We start from the raw sequence: 25,577 nt of genomic DNA, 5'->3' as shown, positions 1-25,577 counted from the left end.
GTGGCTCAAAGTGGTAGAGGCTAGCTTTGAGACAAGGAGCTCAGGGACAGTGCCCATTCACTAAGTTCAAGCCCCACAACTGAAAAAAACATTTTTTTCTAACATACTAATCTCCAAAAGTTATCAGTGACAACGTCTATGCAGCAAAAGTAAGGAATAGCTTTTGACTTTTTACCTCTTGTACTTTGATTAGTTTTCATTTCATATAAGAATATATAATTTTCCTGATAGAAATTAAAAAATACAGTAGTAGTATGCTAAAAGTGAACCATAGATTTGGTCAAATAAGTTTTAAATTTGTCATACAGTGTAACAAAAAGTATACAGAGAAAAAAATATCTTCTTGGACTTAGGTTATAATGCAAATCAATTTAATTTCTAGATTTATCTAAAACAAAACACCCACACCACTCTTCCATTGCCTCTACTTTTTAGTTTCTACTCAAATTGTTTGTATTGTTAAGCAATTTACCAACCTTGGAACTGCTTTCTTCCGACACTTCTCCTTCATTGGTTTGCATGGGAACAGACACTGTGCAAAACTTTGCAGAAATGCAAAATACTGCCTGAAAGAAGAAAAAAAAAACATACGTTAAGGAATGCAGGACAAGAGTGGGCTATTTCAAAGCTCTAAATTGAAATTTAGTAACTGAGATCCTGGGCACTGTGAGGCAGTGACCTTAAACAACTTAGGTATGAGTATGTGTACGCACGCACACATATGTGCACAAACACACATCTAAGGGGAAAAAACAGTTCCCCCTCCTTGGATGGATTAGGCTATTAACAGCTCTAGATTTCTTCCCCCATGGAAATCTTATTGTTTTTGTTTTTTTAAACCTAGTACTGAGGTTTGAACTCAGAGCCTGGATATAATCCTTTACTTAACTTTTTCACTCAATGCTAGCACTCTACACTTGCACTACAACTCCACTTCTGTCTCTCTGCTGGTAAAATGGAGATAAGAGTCTCATGAACTTTCCTTTAGGGTCTGACTTCAAATTGTGATCCTCAGATATCAGCCTCCTGAGTAGCTAGGATTATAGGCGTGAGCCACCAGTACCTGGCTGGATATGGAAATCTTCAGTGGTTCTTGCAGTAGGCAGAAAGGAGACCCTTGGAGCCAAGGTGTGTACCAGAGTTAGGCTGCAGAAGGTTATGCTGCCATCATGCTATGTCATGCTACAGCGACTGGATGGGTTTCTTGGATTCATGGTTATGTTCAACATCCTTGATTTTTTTTATAACTAAAATTAAAATGTATTCAATCCTTTTTTTTTTTTTTGTCAATCATGAGGCTTGAACTCTAGGCCTAGGCACTGTCTCTCAGCTCTTCAGCTCAATGCTAGAGCTTTACCACTTTGAGCCACAGCACCACTTCTGGTTTTCTGGTGGTTTATTGGAGATAAGAGTCTTATAGACTTTCCTTTCTAGGCTGGCTTTGAACCGTGGGTCTCAGATCTCAGCCTCCTGAGTAGCTAGGATTACAGATGTGAGCTACTGGTGCCTGACTATCCCATCTTTTTATTTGAAGAAAACATGCCCAATAAATTCTTCATTTGTTTAAAAAAATAGTACTAGGCTATTTTTGGGGTAAGACATTTTTCCTCTGAAGAAGGTGAATAAAGCCAAGCCCTGGTGGCTCACACCTGCAATCCTAGCTACTCAGGAGGCTGAGATCCAAGGATCGTGGTTCCAAGCCAGCCTGGGCAGGAAAGTTTGTGTGAGACTCTTGTCTCCAAATTGACCACCAGGAAACTGGAAATGGTACTGTAACTCAAAGTGGTAGAGTGCTAGCCTTAAATGAAAAAACTCAGGTATAGCACCCAGACCCTGAATTCAAGCCCCATGACAAAAAGAAAGAAAGAAAGAAAGAAAGAAAGAAAGAAAGAAAGAAAGAAAGAAAGAAAGAAAGAAAGAAAGAAAGAAAGAAAGAAAGGAAAAAAAGAAAAGAAAAGAAAAAAGAATGTAAGGCAAGCTAGGTCTTGGGGCTCAGGCTTGTAATAGTAACTGCTCAGAAAGTTGAGATCTGGGGGCTCTGTGGTTTGAGGCCAATCTGAGCAGAAAAATCCTCTAGACTCCATCTCCAAAGTAACCAGCAAATTGCCTGGCTAAAGGCATGGCCCAAGTGGTATAGTGCTAATCTAGCAAGCTTGAGGCCCTGAGTTCAAACTCCCTACTGCTCTTCAAATTATGCAACATATTAACAAACTCATTAAATACCTAATTATTGAAGAAAACTCAAATAAATACAAAACAAATCTCCATTAAAATAGAAGTACAAATGCTTATAAATCTGTCAAGCATTTTAAAATGGTTCATAGCGAACAAAAATAAAAGCTAAAATGATTTGTGTAACATCTGCTGGCGTATACCAGCCCTGGTGATCTGCTCTGGACTAGCCCCAAGACCTCCACTTCTCTTCTTTTTTTCTTTTTTGGTCAGTTGTGGTGGGGCTTGAACTCTGGACCTAGGTATTGTCCCTCAGCTCAAGGCGATCACTTTACCACTTAAGCCACAGCACCACTTCTTGTTTTCTGGTGATTTATTGGAGATAAGAGTCCCACGAACTTTCCTGCTCCAGCTAGCTTTGAACTATGATCCTCAGATCTCAGCCTCCTGAGTTCTACTTCTTTTCTGCTTCACCTTCTGCTTCTCCCACCATTTCTGCTGGGCAGAAAGGGACTATCAAAGTAGCTACTGTGTTTATCTCACCGTGTTTTGGGAACAAATGTGTATTTAGGTAATGTGAAATGTATACTGAGTAGAGAAGAAGCTGTCACTTGACCTCTATTCCCTTTCTCCAAGGTAAACAAATACTGCCCGACAGTCCATGTCTGCCTGCCCCAAGTGAAATGGGCTTCCCTGACCTGATTTTTCCCCTCCTTCTTTATGGGTTTGTAATATTCTACAAGATACATCTACCCTACACCTCCTGGACATTAATCTTGTATTTGCTAAATAACTGACAGAGATATCTTCTAGTCCAAGGGTTGTTATTTGGTTCTGCTGTTGTTTCTTTTGTGTTCAGAAACTCTTCATTTGATGTAGTCAGTACTGTTTGTCAATACTTGCCCTTGGGCATTTGGCATCCTCCTATTCAGAAAAAAAATGTAACTATGCTTATAATTTCCAGGATCTTTCCTATATTTTCCTATAGTAGATTTAAAGTTTCAGGGCTTACTTTAAGCTCTTGGATCCCAATGGAGTTTATTTTTTTACAGGGGAAGAGACAGAGGTCTAATTTCTGTTTTCTGCAGTGTTCCCAACTAGTCAGTGTTCCCAACACCATTTGTTGAAGAGGCTCTCTGTTTTCTCCATTGTATGTTCTTGGCTCCTTTGTTAAAAATTAGTTTAACTATACCATTTGCAAGTGGAGACAGGAGGAAAAAACTGGGAGAGAGCAAGTCAAAGGGTTATATTCTTCAAAAAGAAACATACTAATATCTGATATATACAATTGTAATCCCTCTGTATATCACCTTTATAATAACAATTAAAAAGAAAAAAGAAAAAAATATTCCTGAGACTTCTCTACTGTTTTCACTGGTCTTCAGGTTTCTTTATGCCAATAATATGCTGTGTGTTACTGTAGTAGGTCTGTGGTAGGAGTTAAGAGTCTGGTACTGTGATGGCTCTAGCGGTGCTCCTTTTCCTTAGGATTGCTTTTGCTATCCAGGGTCTTTTATGCCTCTATATGAACTTTTGGGCTAATTCTACAATTCTGTCAGAAATGATATTAAGATCTTGATGGTATTACACTGATTATATAACACTGCTTTTGGCGATGTGTTCATTTTCATAATACTAATAATGCCAATCCATGAGCATGGGAGGTCTTTCATCTTCTGACATCTTAACTTTCTTTATGATTTTACAGTTTTCACTGTAGAGGTCTTTAATTTCCTTAGTTCGTAATACCTAGGTATTTCATTGTTTTTAAGGCTAATGTGAATAGAATTAATTTCCTGATTGTTCCTCAGCCTGTTTGTTCATTGCTGGTATACAGAAAAGCTACTGATCTTTTCTTCCTTCCTTCCTTCCTTCCTTCCTTCCTTTCCTTCCTCCCCCCCCCCCCTCTTTCTTTTTTTGCTGGTCTGAGGTCCAAACTCTGGGCTTGGGTGCTGCCCTGAGCTCCTTTTTACTCAAGGCTAGTGCTCTACCACTTGGGGCACAGCGCCACTTCTGGCTTTTTCTGTGATTAATTGGAGATAAGAGTCTCACAGACTTTCCTGCCTAGATTGGCTTCAAACTATAATCCTCAGATCTCAGCCTGCTGAGTAGTTAGGATTACAGGTGTAAGCCACTAGTGTCTGGCCTTTTGATCTTTGAGCACTAACTCTGTATTCTTCTACCACCCAGTTTTAAAGTGGGGCTTAAAGTCAGGGCCTGAGTATTGTCCTTCAGTTGTTTTGCTCAAATATGGCACTTTACTAGTTAAGCCATAGCTTCAATTCCACCACTTCTTCTTCTTTTTTTTCTGATTGATTGGAGAAAAGAATCTCATAGACTTTTCTACCTAAGCTGGCTTTGAACCACTATCCTCAGATTTCAACCTCCTAAGTAGCTAGGATTACAAGCAGGAGCCACTGGTACCTGGCTAGTTTTACCAATTTTTTTGGTAGAGCCTGCAGGGTCTGTTGAGTATAACATTAGAATACTAGCAAATAAAGATAGTCTGATTTCTTCTTTCCCTATTTGAACCTCTTGCATTTCTTTGTTCTGCATTATTGCTTTGGATAAGAACTCTAGTACTATATTGAATAAGAGAGGAGAGAGTGGATATCCTGGTTCTGGTAGGGTGTACTTCTATTATTATTACTATATTTGTTGTTGTTTTGTTGGTGGTGGTCATGGGGCTTGAACTCTTGGCCTGGGCACTGTCCCTCAGATCTTCAGCTCAAGGTCAGCATTCTACCAGTTGAGTCACAGTGCCACTTCCAGTTTTCTGGTGGTTTATTGGAGATAAGAGTCTCACAGACCTTCCTGCCTGGGCTAGCTTTGAACTGGGATTCTCAGATCTCAGCCTCCTAAGTAGCTAGGATTACAGGCGTGAGCCACCAACACCCAGCTCTCTTTAGTTTTTAAGGCACTTTTTGAACTCTCCCTTTATTTCTTCAGTAACCCACTTGTCATTTAACAATGGGTTGTTCCGTCTCCATGGGTTTAAATATTTTCTGTATTATTTTTCACTGTTGTCTAGTTTAATTTCATTATTACCTAAAGAATACAAAGAAGCCGGGCGCTGGTGGCTCACGCCTGTAATCCTAGCTACTCAGGAGGCTGAGATCTGAGGATCGCAGTTCAAAGCCAGCCCGGGCAGGAGAGACCGTGAGACTCCTATCTCAAATAAACCACCAGAAAACCGGAAGTGGTGCTGTAGCTCAAGTGGTAGAGCGCTCGCCTTGAGCTGAAGAGCTGAGGGACAGCGCCCAGGCCCAGAGTTCAAGCCCCACGACCGACAAAAAAAAAAAAAAAAAAAAAAGAATACAAAGAGTTATTTCAGTTTTCTTGTATTTGTCCAAACTTGTATGACCTAGAATATGCTGTTTCCAAAAACATTCTTTGGATGCTAAGAAAAATGTGTATTGTGTAGCTACTGGGTGAAATACTCTGCGGATATCTGATGATTCCATTTGGTCTATGGTACTATTTAATTTTAATTGTTTTAAAAAATTTGTTTGTTGGGGCTGGGAAGGTGGCTCAGTTGTACAGCGCTTGTCTTGCATGCATGAGGCCCTGGGTTCAATTCCTCAGCACCACATAAGCAAAAAGAAAAATCCGGAAGTGGTGCTGTGGCTCAAGTGGTAGAGCGCTAGCCTTGAGCTGAAGAGCTGAGGGACAGCGCCCAGGCCCAGAGTTCAAGCCCCACAACCGGACCCAAAAAAAAAAAACAAATTGTTTGTTGATGTTTCTGTTTGGATGGCCTATCTATTGGTGCTAAGTCTCCTTCTATTAAGTGTGCTGGGTGTACCACATTAATGCTATCAAGTCCAGGTCTAGTGAACCCAGGTACATGCTAGTAAGTGCATATATCTTTTTTTTTGTTGTTGTTGGTCGTGGGGCTTGAACTCTGGGCTGCATATATCTTAATAACTATAATTTCCTGTTCGTAGATCATTCCCTTCTGACTGATTCTGGCTTGATGTCTATTTTATCAGATGTAAGTACAGCTACTCTTGCCTGCTTTCAGTGATATTCACTCTAAGCTGTGTACATGTTTTTCAATGAGATGTATTTCATTCAGGCAATAAATGGCTGAATCTTGATTTTAATCCAAGCTGCTTTTATACATTTTTTAGCACAGTTTTGAGCTGAGCTAATTGATATTTAATATTGAGAGGTCCACAATCATTTGAGAGCATTTCTGGTCATTTTGTTGTTTTGCAATGCTTGCTTCTTTACTTCCTACTTTGCTAATCACTCTTCTAATGGAGTTTATTCTTTTTGTTTTTCTGTTTTGGATCATCTTCTTCTCCAAGCAGGGTTATCTTAAGTATCTTTGGCAACACTGGCTTAGAAGTTGTGGATTCCTTTAGCTATTGTTTATAATAGAAGGTCTTTATTTCTCTTTCAATTCTGAAGGACAGCTTCACTGGGTACAGTAGTCTCTGTTGGCAAAGTTGAATTATCTCTTTCAAGAATTGAATTATATCTTTCCATGACCCCTTGTACTTAACTGTGTTGAGAAATCTGTTATTCTAACAAGTTTGCCATTGTAAGTTACTTACTTCCTCACTTTTGCAGCTTTCAATATATTCTTTATTCTCTCATTCTTTCTTTCTCTTTCTCTCTCTCTCTTTCTCTTCCCCCACTCCCCAGCCGTGGGCTTGAACTCAGGGCCTGGGTGCTGTCCCTGAGCTCTTCAGCTCAAGGCTAGTGCTCTACCACTCTGAGCCACAGTGCTACTTCCTGTTTTCTGGTGGTTAATTAGAGATAAGAGTTTCACAGACTTTCCTACCTTGAACTATGATTCTCAGGACCCAGCCTCCTGAATCACAAGGATTACAGGCATGAGCCACCAGCATCCAGCTCCTACACAGTTTCTTTAATTTATTCAGTTTTGTTGTTTTTTACATAGCTGAGGACTGAGTACAGGGCCTAGCACTTCCCATACAAGTGTTTTTCCACTAAGATAAATCTCCAACTTGTTCATATTCTCTTGTTTCTTTTGCTATTTGTTCAAATTCTCTAGGAATTTGTCCAGTTTTTTAAACACCTGTTCCTATGTTTCACTAACCATACTATCATTGTTTTATTGTTTTCATTGTTTAGACTTTTTCCTCTTCATTCTCACTTAAGTCCTTTTTTGTAGCATTGTTTATCTTTGAGGACTTGCTAGCTCATGAACTTCATGATTTTTCACTGGAACGTGTTCATCTGGGTATAAGATTGTTGCAGTTTCCATCTCCTGCGTACTTTCAGTTGGTGCCTTTCTGCAGTTTGATTAAAATGGGGTAATGACTGCTGGTGGTGGTGGTAGTGTATCAACTGGCAGGTGAGTCTCAGCTGAGCAATAGTCAATTTCAGTGCTAGAGATATTGTGTGTAGAACTTTTCTCTATTCAAAGTGAAGAAGCTTGGTTTCAAAGGCTGTAATAGGTAGTAAACCATATTCCTCTGTTAAGTACTAATGAAAAAAAATTACCTATATTCATCTTTCTAAAAAGGATCCAAGATGTATCTTCATGCTCCAGAAAGACCTTCTTTAAACAATGGGGTACGCAGGAAGGATATAGAGGGGATAATCCTAATGAAATAATACTATTTGGCTATATTATATAGGGATAACTTGTGTATGTGTGTGCACATGTGCATACATGTGTGCCCATCCTGAGGTTTGAACTCAGTGCCCAAGGCTAGTGAGCCACAGCCTCACTTCCAGTTTTTCTGTTAAGTAACTGGAGATAAAGAGCCTCTTGGGTTTGTCTGCTCAGGATGGCATCATGGCATCAAACCGTGATCCGCAAATCTTAGCCTCCTGAGTAGCTAGGTATGAGCTATCAATATCTGGCTTGAGAGCTAACTTTTGTGGGACGGGTTATTAGGAAGGTAGGGTGAGATAAGCAGAAAATAATTAACTTAATGTTGTGCTCCATTAGGGAGCAGTCAAGGTACAGTGAAGACATACACACACACACACACTTTAGAAAACAGAGAACATTAATGGACCAAGGAAAAGAGAAAAATAGAAACAGTAACAGAAAGACAAAACAGAAAGCAAAAAGTGAAAAACAAAAACAAAGAACAAGTGATACTCAGATAATCTAGTTACTAGGTATGAGTTTAGGAACTGAAGATTTATGGGTGAAAAGCAGGAATGGGAGAGAAAAGTTCCACTTGTAGATATAAGGTGGCAGAACTGATGAGGGACAATGTAAAGGAAATCAAAAGATGATTCAAGGGAGAATACTAAAATGCAGTGATGACATTCAGACACTACAGTTTGGGTTAAAAGAAGGAGAAGCAAACTATAAGATTAAATGGGAGGAAATAACAGGTCTATGCTAAAATGTAGATATTAAAAGGTAAATGGCTTTTATATGATTCACAGAAGAGAAAAACCATACAGTTAAACAAATATAACATATAAAACACTAAATCAATAGAATAACAAAGTCAGATATATAACAAATGAATGAGTTTTTAACTCATATTTGTTTTGGTTCATATCTATATTCATATCTATATTTATATCTATATATTTATATATTTATGATTTCAAAGGCTGTAATAGGTAGTAAACCATATTCCTCTGTGTTAAGTACTAATGATTAAGAATTACCTATATTCATCTTTCTAAAAAGGATCCAAGGTGTAACTTCATGCTCTAGGAAGACCTTCTTTCACCAATGGGGTAATAGGAAGGAGATAGAGGGGATAATCCTAGTGAAATAATAACTCATATTTATTTGGGTTCATATCTATATTCATATCTATATTTATATCTAGACTTCTCTACAGGTTGCAATAGTCTGTTTTAGGCCTGGGTGTGAAGCTGTTACTTTACTTGGTGGCAGGGCTTGAGAGTTCTTGCTGATGGCTGATAGCCCTATTGTTTGGCTCAGCAGGGTGGCCCAAAGCTGCTGAGCTGCCAGGTGTGGCTCAGCTAACTCTTATCTAATGTGGGCTGTGCTGGACTTGTGCCCGATCTTTTTGAGTTGCCAGAGCTTAGTGGTACATCCCACACATGGGTCAGGTTTCAAGGGGACTGCAACACTTTCTGAGGTGGGACCTACAGATGCTTTACAGATGTCTCTGCTCTTGGGTTCATCGAGAGTTTCCAATCCTTCATCTACTAGGAGTGGGGCCTGCTGGGCTCATTCATGTAGCCTCTGGCTTCAGGGCTGTCACCTGGTTTCCTACAGCTTAAATCTTTTTGCTTTTTTCTGTTGGCTAGTCTGCTCTCCCTTCCCACACCTCTGACAACTAATTTAAACCCAAGTTCTATTGTAAAGCATCTTGTGGATTGTTAAAGTTGTGATTGCTTGTAGATTCCAGAGAAACTTTCTCAAGATGGTGACTCTCTGTTGCCCTCTTGACTATCATAGTTTCCCAAGTCAAGCCTCTCACAAGAGAGAAATCCCTACCTCTCAAGTCTCCAGACTGGCAGTAAGGTTGGCAGGTTGTCTGGTGTTCCAACAGCTGGATATGGTGGTCCCTCCTTGGGACTCTCTGATTTCACCTGATGCTTCTGTCTTCCCAATCTTTCCTATCCTTTTTTTTTTTTTTTGGCAGGTCGTGGGGCTTGAACTCTGGGATAGGGCGCTGTCCTTGTGCTCTTCAGCTCAAGGTGAGCACTCTACCGCTTGAGCCACAGTACCACTTCTGGTTTTCTAGTGGTTTATTGGCGAGAAGAGTCTCAGGGACTTTGCTGCCCGGGCTGGCTTTGAACCACGATCCTCAGATCTCAGCCTCCTGAGCAGCTAGGATTACAGGCGTGAGCCACCAACACCCGACTTTCCTATCCTCTTAAACTTCATCATCTCCTCCTGAGGTACTACCATTTGTCAAGCTCCAATTAGGTCTTACCCCCTCTGCTACTCCAGCCTTCAGTTTTCCAGCATGTTAGAAAAGAAATAATTAAGACAGATGAATGAAGGATACTGAACCGCCCATGCCTGGCAAGAGTGGGCAGCCTTACCACTGCTAGGTGCGAGGGGCAAGAACAAGTGACAAGGCTGGACAGAGAGTAGTAACTAGAGTCAGATACTAATGCCTGTCCACATGTGACCTTGAGAAAATGACTGTCTCAGGCATTCTTCCTTGCCTGTGTAAAGCCAAAGAGTGCATACTTTAGATCTATGGAGCCATGCTGTCTAGACTCAGGACCTCAAGCTCTCACTTGGCTTTCTTGCTCAGGGCTGATGCTCTACCACTTGAGCCATGCATTGGCCCAACATTTTGCTGGATAATGTAGATGAAGCCTCAGACTTTTCTGCCCAGGGTAGCTTCAAAACTCGATCTTTCACATCTCAGACTTCATACTGAACACTACATTTTCTGAGGATTAAATAATACATTTGTGGCTCAGTAGACAACAGATCCTCAGTGAGAACATGCTGACTACCACTCTCGATACTTCTACTTGATTTATTTGCATTAGCCTATAGGCTCCTAGCCCGTTTTCTCCTAGCATCTCTCTGTGACTGTGTGCTTCTCTGCACTTGCCTTCTGCTCCTCCCCATCTCAGAGCAGGTATAGAATAAAGAACAAAACTGCTTCCCCAGGGGGCAGGTATTTTCCTAGGACCCATAAACTTTTTCAGGACCCTCATAATTTTCTACTACTAGGTCAGTCTGTTGGGTTCTAAGATTCAGGGCTATGAAGTTCACCTGGTTGCACATGTAAGCCACATCTGCAATTCATCTTTGTTGGTAACAAAGGCAATATTTGGTGACTCCAATCCCTTAAAAAAAAAAAACTGGGCTGGATACAATGGACAGGGGTTCTCATATCTAAAATACACTTAGAACCCAAAAAATTAAATCCCCCAACAACAAATCCTCAAGAAACTACTGCCGACAAGTAAGTGGGCTAAAGACTTAAAGAAAAACTTCTCTGAAGAGGAAATAAGAATGGCCAATAGACACATGAAGAAATGCTCAACTTCTCTAGCCATAAAAGAAATGTAAAGCTGGGCACTGGTGGCTCACACCTGTAATCCTAGCTACTCAGGAGGCTGAGATCTCAGGATCATGGTTCAAAGCCAGCCCGGGCAGGAAAGTCTGTGAGACTCTTATCTCCAATAAACCACTCAAAAAACTGGAACTGGTGCTGTGGCTCAAGTGGTAGAGCGCTTGCCTTGAGCTGAAGAGCGCACAGACAGTGCCTAAGCCCAGAGTTCAAGCCCCATTACTGACAAAAAAAAAAACACCAAAAACAAAAAAAAAGCAAATAAAAACAGCATTGAGATCCACCTTACCCCCGTTAGAATGGCTAGAATCAAGAAATCTAATAACAACAGATGCTGGAGGGGATGTGGCCAAAAGGGAACCCTACTACATTGTTGGTGGGAGGGTAAACTTGTTCAACCACTTTGGAAAGCAGTATGGAGATTCCTCAAAAGACTCCACATAGAGCTCCCCTATGACCCAGCAATCCCACTTTTGGGTATTTACCCAAACGATCACAAACAAGGGTATACTAAAGCTACCAGGATAACTATGTTTATCACAGCATTATTCACCACAGCTAAGATATGGACCAACCCAGATGCCCCTCAGTAGATGAATGGATCAAGAAAATATGATATAGGGCTGGGAAGGTGGCTCAGTGGTAGAGCGCTTGCCTTGCATGCATGAGGCCCTGAGTTCGATTCCTCAGCACCACATAAACAAAAAGAAAAAAGCCGGAAGTGGCGCTGTGGCTCAAGTGGTAGAGCGCTAGCCTTGAGCTGAAGAGCTGAGGGACAGTGCCCAGGCCCAGAGTTCAGGCCCCACAACCGGACCAAAAAAAAAAAAAAAAAAAAAGAAAATGTGATATATATATATATATATATATATATATATATATACACACACACATATACATATATATGTATATATATACACACACACACACACACATATATATATATATATATATATAATGGAATTCTATGCCTTCATCAGAAAGAATGACATCACCCCACTTGTTAGGAAATGTAAAGACTTGGAAAAAATTATATTAAGTGAAGTAAGCCAGGCCCAAAGAAACACAGGTCCCATGGTTTCCCTTATTTGCAATAACTAGTATATGTCTAGGACAAGCAGAAAAGGTCAAAAGCCATGTACATATGACCATATAAGATGATGTTAAGTGAAATGAACCCCATGTTAGGGACACAAGTGGATTTTTCTTTCTTGCTATTGTTTTTAACGTATTTAGAATGTACTATGTCATTTTTTTGTTTCTTTTGTATGTTGTCCACGGTATAACCCCTGTGTATAACCCCTGTTTTCACTCTATTTGATGTCGGTGCCCTGCATCTTGTATATACAGTTTTATTTGGGGAGGAGAAGAGAAATAACAAAATGATGAAATAAGGATACAGGTTGACCCATTGTAACAATGAGATGTACCAGATACTGTTGAAAACGAACTTTATAACTTGGGGGTGGGGGGAGATGGGAGGTGGGAAGTGGGAAGGGAAGGGATGGTAGGGGAAAAACAAAGGAGGGGTAACAATGCTCCACAGGAAATGTACTCATTACCTTACTCATGTAACTCTAACCCCTCTGTACAGTATTTTTATAATAAAAAACATTTTAGGGGCTGGGAAGGTGGCTCAGTGGTAGAGCGCTTGCCTTGCACCACATAAGAAAAAAGAAAAAAGCCGAAAGTGGCCCTGTGGCTCAAGTGGTAGAGCGCTAGCCTTGAGCTGAAGAGCTGAGGGACAGCGCCCAGGCCCAGAGTTCAGGCCCCACGACCAGACCCCCCCCCCAAAAAAAATTTTTTTTTAAATGGACTGGGAATGTGGCTTAGTGGTAGAATGCTTGTCTTGCATCATAAAGCCCTTGGTTCAGTTCCTCAGAATCACATACACAAAAAAAATCCGGAAGTGGTACTGTGGCTCAAGTGATAGAGTCTTAGCCTTGAGCAAAAGAAGTTCAAGGACAATGCCCAGGCCCTGAGTTCAAGCCCCTGGACTGGCAAAAAAAAAAAAAAGCCCAAAAAACTCAATTGTTAAAGCACTGAGTCAAAAGAAGAACCCCGCTACTTACTTGCCCTAAACCTTTTGTAGATGGGACTGAAATCTTGATGGAGAAACATGAAGTCATATTTAGGAGTATAACACATGTGAAAGTTCAGAGTTTTCTGTTGGGGCCTAGAAATTTAGTGAGAGGCAAAGTATATGAGGTCTCCTGAATGTTTAAGAGTTCTGTGCTAGCTTTTAAGTGTGAGCCTGATAAACTATAGGCGACAAAGTATTCTGACCTTCACTGTGCCTGTAGTTATGGCAACTTTGTCGTCAGTTAAGTGGCTGTTTCTATAGAGACAAGACTGCATGTGCTAGGCTAGAAGCCTTAACAAAGGCTTGGGAGCTTTGCTGGTCTCACCAGTAAACCAGCCTCAGTTGACTGTGGTGGTGGTAGTATTTAAAATCCATCTGAACTAGTCGGGCGCTCGTAGCTCATACCTGTAATCCTAGCTACTCAGGAGACCTGAGGATCACAATTCAAAGCCAGACTGGGCAGGAAAGTCCATGAGACTCTTCTCTCCAATGAACCACCAAAAAGCTGGAAGTAGAGCTGTGGTTCAAGTGGTAGAGCAGGAGCTTTGAGCAAACAAGTCCAGGGACAGCACCCAGGCCTTGAGTTTAAAAGCCAGAATACACACACACACACACACACACACATGCCTTGAGTTTAAAAGCCAGAATATACACACACACACACACACACACACACACACACACACACACACACACCCAGGCCTTGAGTTTAAAAGCCAGAATACACACACACACACACACACACACACACACACACACACACACACACGTCTTGAGTTTAAAAGCCAGAATACACACACACACACACACACACCCAGGCCTTGAGTTTAAAAGCCAGAATACACACACACACACACACACACACACACACACACACACACACACACACACACACACACACACACACACACACACACACACACACACACACACACACACACACACACACACACACACACACCCTCATCTGAACTAAATTATCAACTATGCAGGTGGCCACAGCATGCACTGGCCACTCTGGCCTAGCAAGCAAATGCCAGCTGTGCTGGCCTCAGCAAAGGGAGCGGGCATTAGCAAGCTCGGTGGCTCCGTGTACAGAAGCAGCTGCCTGACCTTGAATTATGCCGGCACAGCTTTTCCTAAGCGGCATGGTTGAGGCAAAGATTAGACTGTAGGGGAAAGAGACTGTCTTCATGTAGGGCTTTTAGACACCAGAAAGTAGGACAATTATTTACTGCATGCAGCAGCTGAACTTCCAACAACATATATATTACGTGTTAGTGAAGTTTCTCATTTAAGTTGTTTGTGCTAGACATGTGTAGGTGTTTCAAAGAGAAAAATGGAAATGAAGAGGATTCTGGCTATGCCTTACAGAAGGAAGAAAATGGCCAGGCATGCTCTGGCTTAGTGTATGGAGAGACACTAAAGCTGGAGAGCATGATGCTAGATGCTTCCTTTCACACTACTGACCCTCTCTTGCCCTGAGTTCAAGCCCCAGTACCAGCACCCCCCAAAAAATTCTTTTTTACTTGTTCTTAGATGTAAGCCAGTTCTCTGTCAACTGTACAATAATAAAAGAATCCCAATGATTTGCTCTATACTTTTCTGCTGATTCAGCACTCACTCAAGGAAAAGATTATTATTTATGGGGTCCCCTTCTACACCAACTTACATCTAGACTTAAGATCAGTGTTCCCTATCAGCCCATCAGCACATACTCATAACACACCTTCCTCCAGAAGCACTTCCCTACCCTCGCTGCTTCCGGACACACTGTGATGCACTTCACGCAGATACCCTCTCTACTCCCTCCACCCAACATGCCAGTATCCATCCATGTACATGCTCAGGCTGTAGCCCTACAATTTGGAGCCTTGGGCCCAAAGAGGTGCTACCCAGAGTGATGAGAGAGTTCAGATGTAGGGACCAGGAGGGGTCTTCCCGTCACTGGGGGTACTGCCCTTGAAGGGTCTGTGGGACCCCAGTATCTTCCATGCGCTGCCTGACTGTGAGGTGAGTATTTTATCCTGCCATCATGTGCTGCTTTTCCCAAAGCAACAGGGCCAACCAGTCATGGACTAAACCTCTAAAACCATAAGCCAAGGTAAACCTTTTCTCTGTGTAAGTTTATTATCTCAGGTATTTATTAGTGTCAGAAAGCAAACAGAATATCCCACTGGAAATCCCTTTCTTTCACTGCCATCTTATACTCCTAGCCTTGTTATAATATCCACTTGATTTTTTTTTTTTTTTTTTTTGGTCAGTCTTGGGGCTGGAACTCTGGGCCTGGACACTATCCCTAAGCTCTTTTGCTCAATGCTAGAGCTCTTCCATTCTGAGCCACAGTGTCACTTCTGGTTTTTCTGGTAATTAATTGGAAATAAGAGTCTCATGCTTTCCTGACCAACCTGGCTTCAAAGTGTGATCTTCAGATCTCAGCCTCCTGAGTAGCTAGGATTTCAAGCATGAGCCACCAGCACCCAATCCCACTCTTTTTATTTCTAAAACTCTTTCCTGCCAGGTGCCAGTGGCTCAGGCCTGTAATCTTAGCTACCCAGGAGGCTAAGATCTGAGGATCATGGTTCAAAGCCAGCCCTGGAAGGAAAGTCCGTAAGACTCTTCTCTTCAATAAACCACCAGAAAACCGGAAATGATGCTGCGGCTCAAGTGGTAGAGTGCTCACCTTGAACTGAAGAGCTGAGAGACAGTGCCCAGGCCCAGAGCTCAAGCCCTATAACCAATCAAAAAAAAAAAAATCTTTCCTGATCAATATCCTATAGTTTGCCTATTTACTGCTTTTTTCCTTCAGTTTTTTTCCTTTTTTTCTTTTAGCATTATCCTTAATCATTTTTAATGTTTCTTCAACAACAAATGCTCATGGAAATGTGGGAAAGATGGAACCCATTCATTGTTGGTGCAAATGTAAACTAGTGAGACTACGATGGAAATCAGTGTGGAGTTTCTTCAAAAGACTAAAAGAGCAGGGAACTGGTATCTCACACCTGGAATCCTAGATATTCAGGAGACTGAGATCTGACTATCACAGTTCAAAGCCAGCCTGGGCAAGAAAAGCCATGAGACTCTCATCTCCAACAAACTATTCATAAAAAATCTTGAAGTGGTGGTATAGCTCAAATGGTAAAGCGGTCCCTTAAGCAAAAGCAGCTCAGGAACAGCACCCAGACCCTGAGTTCAAGCCTCAGAACTGACACCAAAAAACAAAAAGACTAAAAATAGACTTTTTTTATGACCTCAACTATTGGGCGTATGTCTAAAGGAGAGTAAGTCAATATACCAGAAAGACATCTGCATACCTATGTTTACTGCAGCACTGTTCACAATAACCAAATGGCACAATCAGCCAAGGTGCTTAACAACAGATGAATGGATAAAAAAGATGTACAAGCCGGGTGCTGGTGGCCTGTAATCCTAGCTACTCAGGAGGCTGAGATCTGAGGATTGCGGTTTAAAGCCAGCTGGGGCAGGAAAGTCCATGAGACTTCTCTCCAATAAACCACTAGAAAACCGGAAGTGGTGCTGTGGCTCAAGTGGTAGAGCGCTCGCCTTGAGCTGAAGAGCACAGGGACAGCGCCCAGACCCAGAGTTTGAGCGCCACGACTGACCAAAAAATAAATAAATAAATAAATGTATACACACACACACACACACACACACACACACACACACACACACACACACTATGGAATAGTACACAGCCAAAAAGATAAACAAAATAATGTCATTTGCAGGAAAATGGATAGAACTGGAAAACATACTGAATGAAACAAACCAAGCTCATATGTGGAAGCTAGACTAAAAAAAGACATACTTATTAATATATATAATACCTATATACATATTTACATATTTACATGACTAGTTAGAAGGAGAAAAGAGATAGAAGGTGAGTAATTTTGAAATACACTCTAACCATATATGAAAACAGCATAAAGAACAGCCACAAAAGCTGTTGACCAAGAAGGATAAGGGGACAGGGATAGAGAAATATCTGATGGAAGGGTGTGCCAGCAGGGGGAGTGGTCTAACAAGGAGGACCAATAAAGATGAAGTTCATTAAGCAGACGGTTTGTATGTATGAAAACAGAATAATGAAATCTGCTGAAATTGTTTTAGGAAGGTAGAAAACAGGGAAAAGACAGGTTAGAAAGGGTGAGTGTATACACATGGAGAGATGTCACAATGAAATCTCCCCCTCAATAATTAATATATTCTGATAAAAAGTTCTTAATGAAAAAGTCCTGATGGGCTAGGGTATGATTCAAAAGTAGTGTATACTGGGCTGTGAAGGTGGCTCAGTGGTAGAGCACTTGCCTTGCATGCATGAGGCCCTGGGTTTGATTCCCCAGGACCACATAAGCAAAAAGGAAAAAAGCCGGAAGTGGCGCTGTGGCTCCAGTGGTAGAGCGCTAGCCTTGAGCTGAAGAGGTGAGGGACAGCGCCCAGGCCCAGAGTTCAGGCCCCACGAACAGACCCCCCCCCAAAAAAAGAAAGTAGTGTATACTTAGCATTTGCTCGGCTCTGTTCAATCCTTAGCATGTACTATGTATGCGTACATCCACTGCACACACACACACACACACAAAACACACAGACTTGTGCAGCATTCTTGTTTGAAGAGCACGGCCTTGATCGTGCCTAAGGGTCTCAGTCCATCTTGCTATCTTTCTGACAGATGGGAGGAGAATAAAGTAGGAGTGCACAAGTACACAAGTGAGCAGAGTACTATTTAGAATTGTGTGAGGTGAACAAGGCAGCATTACAGAATTGTAAAAAGCCAAGCCAAGCCCAGTTCCATGAAGAGGGGTGAAGAGGAGGTGACAAAGCTGTCAGGAGAAGATGTGACAACATGTGTGGAACACTTCATCTTGAGCTGTCACTGCTCTGCCACACATGTATAAGTGATTGACACATACAGGACATGACTCACAAATGTGAATGGCTAATATGACTAATCTGATTCAGATCCTATTGCACGTCTTCTATAAAAGTTGGCAAATATGCTAGTATTTCAAGACTAGCCCTCACATCTCTCTAGCCTCATGTGTCTGGTTTCCTTGTTACAGCCATACTGAAAAATACTTGTAGCTTTACCAATATGCCAGATTGGTTCAGATTTCTCCAGCCTTTCTCTCTCCTGCTGCTGCAAACTAACACACTAACTTGTTATGTTAGACTCAATTTTCAGAAGTGGAATTGTGGCTTAAGTGGTAGTGCTAGCCTTAAGCACAAAAGCTAAGCAAAACCCTGAGATTCTGAGTTCAAGGCTGAGTACTGCCATGCACGTGCACACGTGCGCATGTGTCCACACACATATACAGATTCAACCTTTATAAAGTATTTCTTGAGCCTCTCTAGGGAAAAGTGACAATTCTCAGTGCCCCCAGTGACATCTGTCTGATTTCTACTATAGACTCTGTAACACTTTACTGAGTTAATTTGCTCATGTAGATCCTGTCAGGGGTAAGGAACATTTGATCCTTGTGCTATAGAAGGTCCTTGAAATCATTTGGTACAAGATAGGGGTCACATACATATGCTTCTACACTTCTTGTCAGCTGTCTGCAGCCTGTATGGATAATTTGGTATGGCCTGAAAATGTGAGATATATCCAAATGCATTAGGGATTTCACTGTGAAACCACCTTCTCCCTGCACCATGGACTTCCCTGCCTAGGCTGGCTTTGAGTCGTGATCCTTGATCTTAGTCTCCTAAGTAGCTAGGATTATAGCCTGTAATCTACATAGGTCCCTTAGCTTTTTTGTTTTTTTGTCAATAGTGAACTCTGGGCCAGGGCCTTGTCCCTCAGCTCTCCAGCTCAAGGCAAGCTCTCTACCATTTGAGCCACAGCGCTATTTCTGGTTTTCTGGTGTTTTGTTTGTTTGTTTTTAATTGGAGATCTCACTAACTTTCCTGCCCAGGCTGGCTTTGAACCAGGATCCTCAGATCTCAGCCTCCTGAGTAGCTAGGATTATAGGCGTGAGCCACCAGCACTCAGCCCCCTTAGCTTTTTTTTTTTTTTTTTTTTTTTTTTGTCGGTTGTGGGGCTTGAACTCTGGGCCTGAACGCTGTCCCTCAGCTCAAGGCTAGTGCTCTATTACTCGAGCTACAGCACCACTTCCAACCCTTAGCTTTTTTGTTCAAGGCTTACATTCTACCATGTGAACCACCTCTCCACTTCTGGCTCTTTGGTGGTTAATTGGAGATGAGTTTCACAGATTTTCCAGCAAGTTGGTGTTGAGCCACAATCCTCAGAACTTAGTGTCCTGGCAGCTTAGGAATACTAACCACCAATACCCAGCTACTAATTCTTTCTTTCTTTCTTTCTTTTTGGGGGGTCTGGTTGTGGGGCCTGAACTCTGGGCCTGGGCGCTGTCCCTCAGCTCTTCAGCTCAAGGCTAGTGCTCTACCACTTGAGCCACAGCGCCACTTCCGGCTTTTTTTCTTTTTGCTTATGTGGTGCTGAGGAATCGAACCCAGGGCCTTGAGCATGCAAGGCAAGAGCTCTACCACTGAGCCACCTTCCCAGCCCCCTAATTCTTAATTTCTATGTTCAGCCTACTTTAAACTTGTACCTGAGTTTCTATAGAAGAATGACAATCAACTGAAAGTGCTTCTTTTTTTGGTCAGTCATTGGTCTTGAACTCTGGGCCTGGGGAATGTCCCTGAGTTCTTCAGCTCAAGGCTAGCACTCTAACACTTGATCAACAGCACCACTTCCAGTTTTCTGGTGGTTAATTGGAGATAAGAGTCTCATGGACTTTGCTGCCCGGGCTGGCTTTGAACTACAATCCTTAGATCTCTTGTAGCTAGGATTACAGGTGTAAGCAACTGGTGCCCAGCAAACGTTCTTTTCTTTGACAGTCCTGGGGCTTGAACTCAGGGCCTGGGCACTGTCCTTGAGCTTCTTTGTTTAAGGCTAGCACTCTACCTCTTGAGCCTCAGCACCAATTCTGGCTTTTTCGTATATGCGGTACTGAGGAATCAAACTCAGGGCTTCATGCATACTAGGTAAGCACTTTACCATCAAGCCACATTCCCAGCCCCTGAAGTGTTGTTGTTTTTTTTTAATTGTGAAAATACCATACAGGGGTTACAATTACATGGGCAAGGTAATGAACACATTTCTTATCAAGCATTGTTGCCTCCTCCTTTGTTTCCCCTTCCCATCGCTTCCCATCTCTCCCCACCCCCTGAAATGCTTTTTAAAATTTAAAATGTAATGCAAGTTGGGTATGATGGCACATGCCTATAAACCCAGCATCACAGAAGGCACAATAAAAGGATCCCTAGCTTTGGGTAAAAAGTGTAGACTCTAACTGAAAATGATCTAAAGCAAAAAAGAACTGAGGACATGGCTCAAGTAGAATGCCTGCCCATTTGAGCATGAATCCAAGTTTAAACTCCACTATCACCAAAAAAAATTAAAAAATTCAATTCAGATTAGTTTAATAAACATCTACTGAGTCCCTACAGCATGCTAGATAGTACGGGGCTAGTGCAGAAAAGAAGCCAGAATGACCTTTGGTTTTGAGGCAACTGAATCATTCTTTGTCAGTTATTAACTATTATCTTGGAAAAGTTAATTTTAATATTCTGTATTTTTATCCACAAAACCAGGCAGGAAGAAATATTCTAGAATATACATATGCTCTTAGCAAGGTTTCCAAGAGTAGTCAAGAGGCATTAAAAATAAGTTCACTCCCAGTTCAGGTGTGCTTTGCACAGAATGACTATCGATGAAAATAATTTTCTTCACATTTCAAAAAGCTAGACAAAAGGCTTTTAAGTATTTTCACTAACAAAGAAATAAATGACCAGTATTTGAGGAGACAGATGTTACCCTGACTTAAACATAACACAATGTATACCTGTGTCAAAACATCACATTTACCCCATAAAAATGTATCACTTTTATATAATCTATTAAAAATAAATCTAAGAAAGTTCCTTTCCAAAAACATCTCAAAGAGTTTATAGACTAGCAAAGCTAACAGAAACAAATAAATAATTTTAATGTACAATAATGGATGTTTTATTACTGCAGCAATGGTGCTTTTAGAATTTAGAAATTCTACAGAGTCTGGGAGAAGGAGACAATGGAAGGTAGAAAAGGGAGGGACGAGGAATTGTATTCTTCCTATCTGTCCCAAATTCTAAGGGAAGAGAAAAACACCAATAAGACATAAAACTGTAAGAACTATATCTGCAAAACAGAAAATAGTCTGGTCAGACTTATAGAAGGGGGCTGAGGTATAGCTCAGTGATAGATCATTTGGTACAAGACAGGGGTCACATACATATGCTTCTACACTTCTTGTCAGCTGTCTGCAGTCCTGAACTTAATCCCAGTATAAAAGGGAGAAAAGGAAGGGGAGAGACAGAGACGGAAACAGAGACGAACAGGTATCAGTGGCTCACTCCTGTAATCCCAGCTACTCAGAGATCTAAACATCAAGGTTGTAAGCCAGCCAGGACAGGAAAGTCCCTGAGACTCCATTAACCAGAAAAAGCCAGAAGAGCTGTGGCTCAAGTGGTAGAAGACTAGCCTTAATTTAAAAAACAGGGGCTGGGAAGGTGGCTCAGTGGTAGAGAGCTTGCCTTGCATGCAAGAGGCCCTGGGTTCAATTCCTCAGCACCACATAATCAGAAAAAGCTAGAAGTAGCGCTGTGGCTCAAGTGGTAGAGTGCTAGCCTTGAGCTGAAGAGCTGAGGGACAGTGCCTAGACCCAGAGTTCATGTCCCATGGCCAGCAAAAATAAACAAGCAAACAAAAACAAAAAAGAAACTAAGGACAGCACCCAGGACTAAGTTCAAGCCCTAGTACAGAAATAAAGAAGAGAAAAGGAAAGGAAGGAGAAAAAGGAGGAGGAGGAGGAGAAAGAAGAGGACGAGAAGGAAAATGGAAGGGAGAGAGATGGGAAAGGAAGGGAAAAGAGGGAGGGAGGGGAAAAGGAAAGAAAAGCGAGGGAAGGAAAAATAAAGAAGGGAGGAATTCCACAGAGAGGAATTCCACATTAAAGAAGCCAGAACCGATGACTGGAATTAAGTTTTGGAGGGGTTTGTAGACTAGCATCTTCAGCCACTGTAAGTCATGGGGGCTGTTTCAGTAAAGGAGTGGACATGTCTAATGCTCATTTAGAAAGCCAGCTGGGGCAGTAGGTGGACTTCAGGTTGGAGAGTGAGGACTAGATGCAAAGAAACAAGTGATACATTTCTGTGAAATTGTGTGAATTCCTACTCCTGATGACTGAACTCAGCAACAATGTGAGTACCCATGCTTTTGTAGTTAGTACGTGCACATGTACAAGTGTACCTGTGTACACATGTGGGCTGGGGATCCCAAGGCCTCTCACATTCTAGGCAAACACTCTACCACTGAGCTGTACCCCTAGCTCCAACACCAGTACACTGTAGTGGAACTACCACAGTGGAGCATAGTGGCACATATCTATAATCCCAGCTACTCAGGAGGTGGAGGCAGGGGGATCAGGCAAGAAAGTAGTAAAATCTTTTTTTGGGGGGTCCGGTCGTGGGGCCTGAACTCTGGGCCTGGGCGTTGTCCCTCAGCTCTTCAGCTCAAGGCTAGCACTCTACCACTTGAGCCACAGCGCCACTTCTGGCTTTTTTTCTTTTTGCTTATGTGGTGCTGAGGAATTGAACCCGGGGCCTCAGGCATGCAAGGCAAGCGCTCTACCACTGAGCCATCTTCCCAGCCCCAGCAGTAAAATCTTGTCTGAAAAATAAAAACAAAAGGTGTGGGGTCACAGGTCAAGTGGTAAAGCATATGTCTAACTTGTTTCAGGCCATGGGTTCAATCCCCAGTACTGCAGACAGACAGTCAGAACTAACAAAGCAGAAACTATCACTTCAAACATCCTTCTAAAAGAACACTGCAAAGAATATCACAATATTTTCTTTTCTTTTTACAATTAATACTACTGTTTTATTGCAAGTACATGGTAGATTTAAACTTTTGAAACTTACCTTTGACAGTATCCAGGGGTAACACCAGCCAGAGATGATGAGTCTAAGTTACATTCAGTGCAAAAAACCAAAACCCTGGAAAGAGAGAAACATCACAATGATCTCCATGCTCTGGGCACGTTGGCAGCAGGGCGAACAGTCTCCACCAAGTACAGCTACTTGTGAGCCTGTGGCCTGACTCAGATCCACTGGATAGGAACAGCATCTTCCAGGGCTTCAGGTGGTAGATTTCACACATGTTACAAAGGCAATTTCCCACTCAAGTTACACCCACAGACTTCTTGTTTGTATTTTGTTTTTGTTCATGGCCCAGATTGGTCTGGAACTCAAAGTCCTTCCTGTCTCTGCCTCCTAAGTAGCTACAATTATAATTGTGCAGCAGCATCCCTGGCTTCAGAGGGTACTTTCCAAGTGTAAATTAAGTGTGTAAAAAATGCCTAGTATAAGACAGAGCACCCAAACCCCACTCAATAAAAACCAAATGGCTATTAATAATGGAAGCACCCAAACACCACTCAATAAAAACCAAATGGCTATTAATAATATGGACTTAAAGCTGGGGATGTAGCTCACTGGTAATTTTTTTCATTTTTAAAAATTTTATTGTAAAGGTGATATTCAAAAGTGTTACAGTTACATAAGAATGGAAATGAGTACAAATCCTGTGGAACATTGTTACCCCCCCCACCTCATTTTCTCCTGCTTTCCCACCCCGACTCCCTTCCCCCAAGTTGTAAAGTTAATTTCCAACATAGTGTCTTGTGAGTATTGCTGCTGCACTGGTTTGCCCTTTGTCCTTTGTCTCACTATTTCTGTGATTCCCTTTCCCATCACCAAATCAAATAACAGTGGTAATTTCCTTAGCACTTGAGTGACATTGCATCCACTTCCCATGGCTTTAGGCCTACATTCTGTCACAATAACTACCTCTGCATACTTCATTTATATTGCTTGAATCAATAAATTTCAGACAAAATATTGTTGTCTCTACTCCTGTTAGTCCCAGAAGTCTCAAAAGTTTAGAGCTGGGCGCCAATGACTCACACCTTTAATGCTAGCAACTCAAGACTGAGATCTAAGGATCATGGTTCAAAACCAGGGAAAGTTTGTGAGACTTGGATCTTCATTCAATAAATTACCAAAAAATGGGCTGGGAAGGTGGCTCAGTGGTAGAGTGCTTGTCTAGTATGCATGAGGCTCTGGGTTTGATTCCTCAGCACCACATAAGCAGAAAAAGGCAGAAGTGGCACTGTGGCTCAAGTGGGAGAGCGCTAGCCTTGAGCTGAAGAGCTGAGGGACAGTGCCCAGGCCCAGAGCTCAAGCCCCATGACTGACCAATAAACAAACAAGTAAATAAATTACCAAAAAGCCAGAAGTGGAACTTATTAATGACTCCAAACTATATTAAGTGGTACAGCACTAGCTTTGTGCAAAAGAAGCTCAGAGACAGCACCCAGGGCCTGAGTTCAAGCCCCAGTATTGGCAAAACAAAAAGTACAAACGTGTTGAAGGAAAGCCACTTTCCCCTGTGTGTTATACAGGACTGGTACCGGCTCACCCACTGGTTTCATCTCACAAAAGCTGCACTGTTTTCCATTTCCTAGAGCACCACTTGGCCATGCATGCTGTGCAAGTTGGACCCAGTGCATGCCACGTCCTCTGTGAAGCACTCAATGTGACACACTTGTCCACTGGCAGTGCAGGCTTAGGAAACAACTGTGAAGTCTTTTGTTTGTTTGTGGTAGGTCATGGGACTTGAACTCTGGGCCTGGGTGCTGTCTCTCCACTCTTCAGCTCAAGGCTAATGCACCTACCACTTGAACCACAGTACCACTTCTGGTTTTCTGAGTGGCTTATTGGAGATAGGAGTCTCACGGACTTTCCTGTCTGGGTTGGCTTTGAACCATGATCCTCAGATCTCAGCCTCCTGAGTAGCTAGGATCACAGGGGTGAGCCACTGGCGCCGGGCTACTGTGAAGTCTTTCGTGATGCCCTCTCTTCTCGCTCGTAAGCTGGGTGCATTCTTCCTTTAAGCTAGTAATTGGGCTTGCTGCATGTGTCTGCACTTGTTTATGTGCATGCATACTACAGGTTATAAGCTTCCAGAAGGCAGCGTCTGCATGTTTGTCATGCTATCACAATCATTTAGACAGGGACGTGCTCAAAAACTCTTGTGGAATAAACACACATATTGCTAGGAAAAACTAAAGTCTACTCAATACAGTATTCTGAGCGTATTCAAGTATTCTGCCTGCCAACTGTTAAGATTTGGTCAACACAGAGACACCTGGCTTCAGGACAGTGTTTAACCTGCAAAGGTCTCAAACACTTCCTGAAAAAACAAAAAACAAAAAAAC

General features: G+C 42.0%; 1 protein-coding gene across 5 annotated transcripts in view; it reads right to left on the bottom strand.

Moving 5' to 3' along the window:
* The window catches only part of Tnrc6b (trinucleotide repeat containing adaptor 6B), a 237,367-nt gene that overhangs the window by 160,351 nt on the left and 51,439 nt on the right, over window positions 1-25,577 (bottom strand). For 3 of the 5 annotated variants that reach the window (XM_069999582.1, XM_069999588.1, XM_069999585.1), the window contains exons 2-3: window positions 23,221-23,295; window positions 477-566 (exon numbers count right to left, since the gene is read on the bottom strand). In XM_069999582.1, the coding sequence (XP_069855683.1) occupies window positions 477-521 (45 nt within the window). In that variant the 5' untranslated portion in view covers window positions 522-566; window positions 23,221-23,295. The remainder of the gene's footprint in view (window positions 1-476; window positions 567-23,220; window positions 23,296-25,577) is intronic. The other 2 variants (XM_069999583.1, XM_069999586.1) reach the window with 1 other exon arrangement.

Source organism: Dipodomys merriami, unplaced genomic scaffold, assembly GCF_024711535.1.
Source record: "Dipodomys merriami isolate MVZ:Mamm:240054 unplaced genomic scaffold, mDipMer1.0.p SCAF_55, whole genome shotgun sequence".
Taxonomy (NCBI): Eukaryota; Metazoa; Chordata; class Mammalia; order Rodentia; family Heteromyidae; genus Dipodomys; species Dipodomys merriami.
This window is presented reverse-complemented; position numbering and strand designations above follow the sequence as displayed.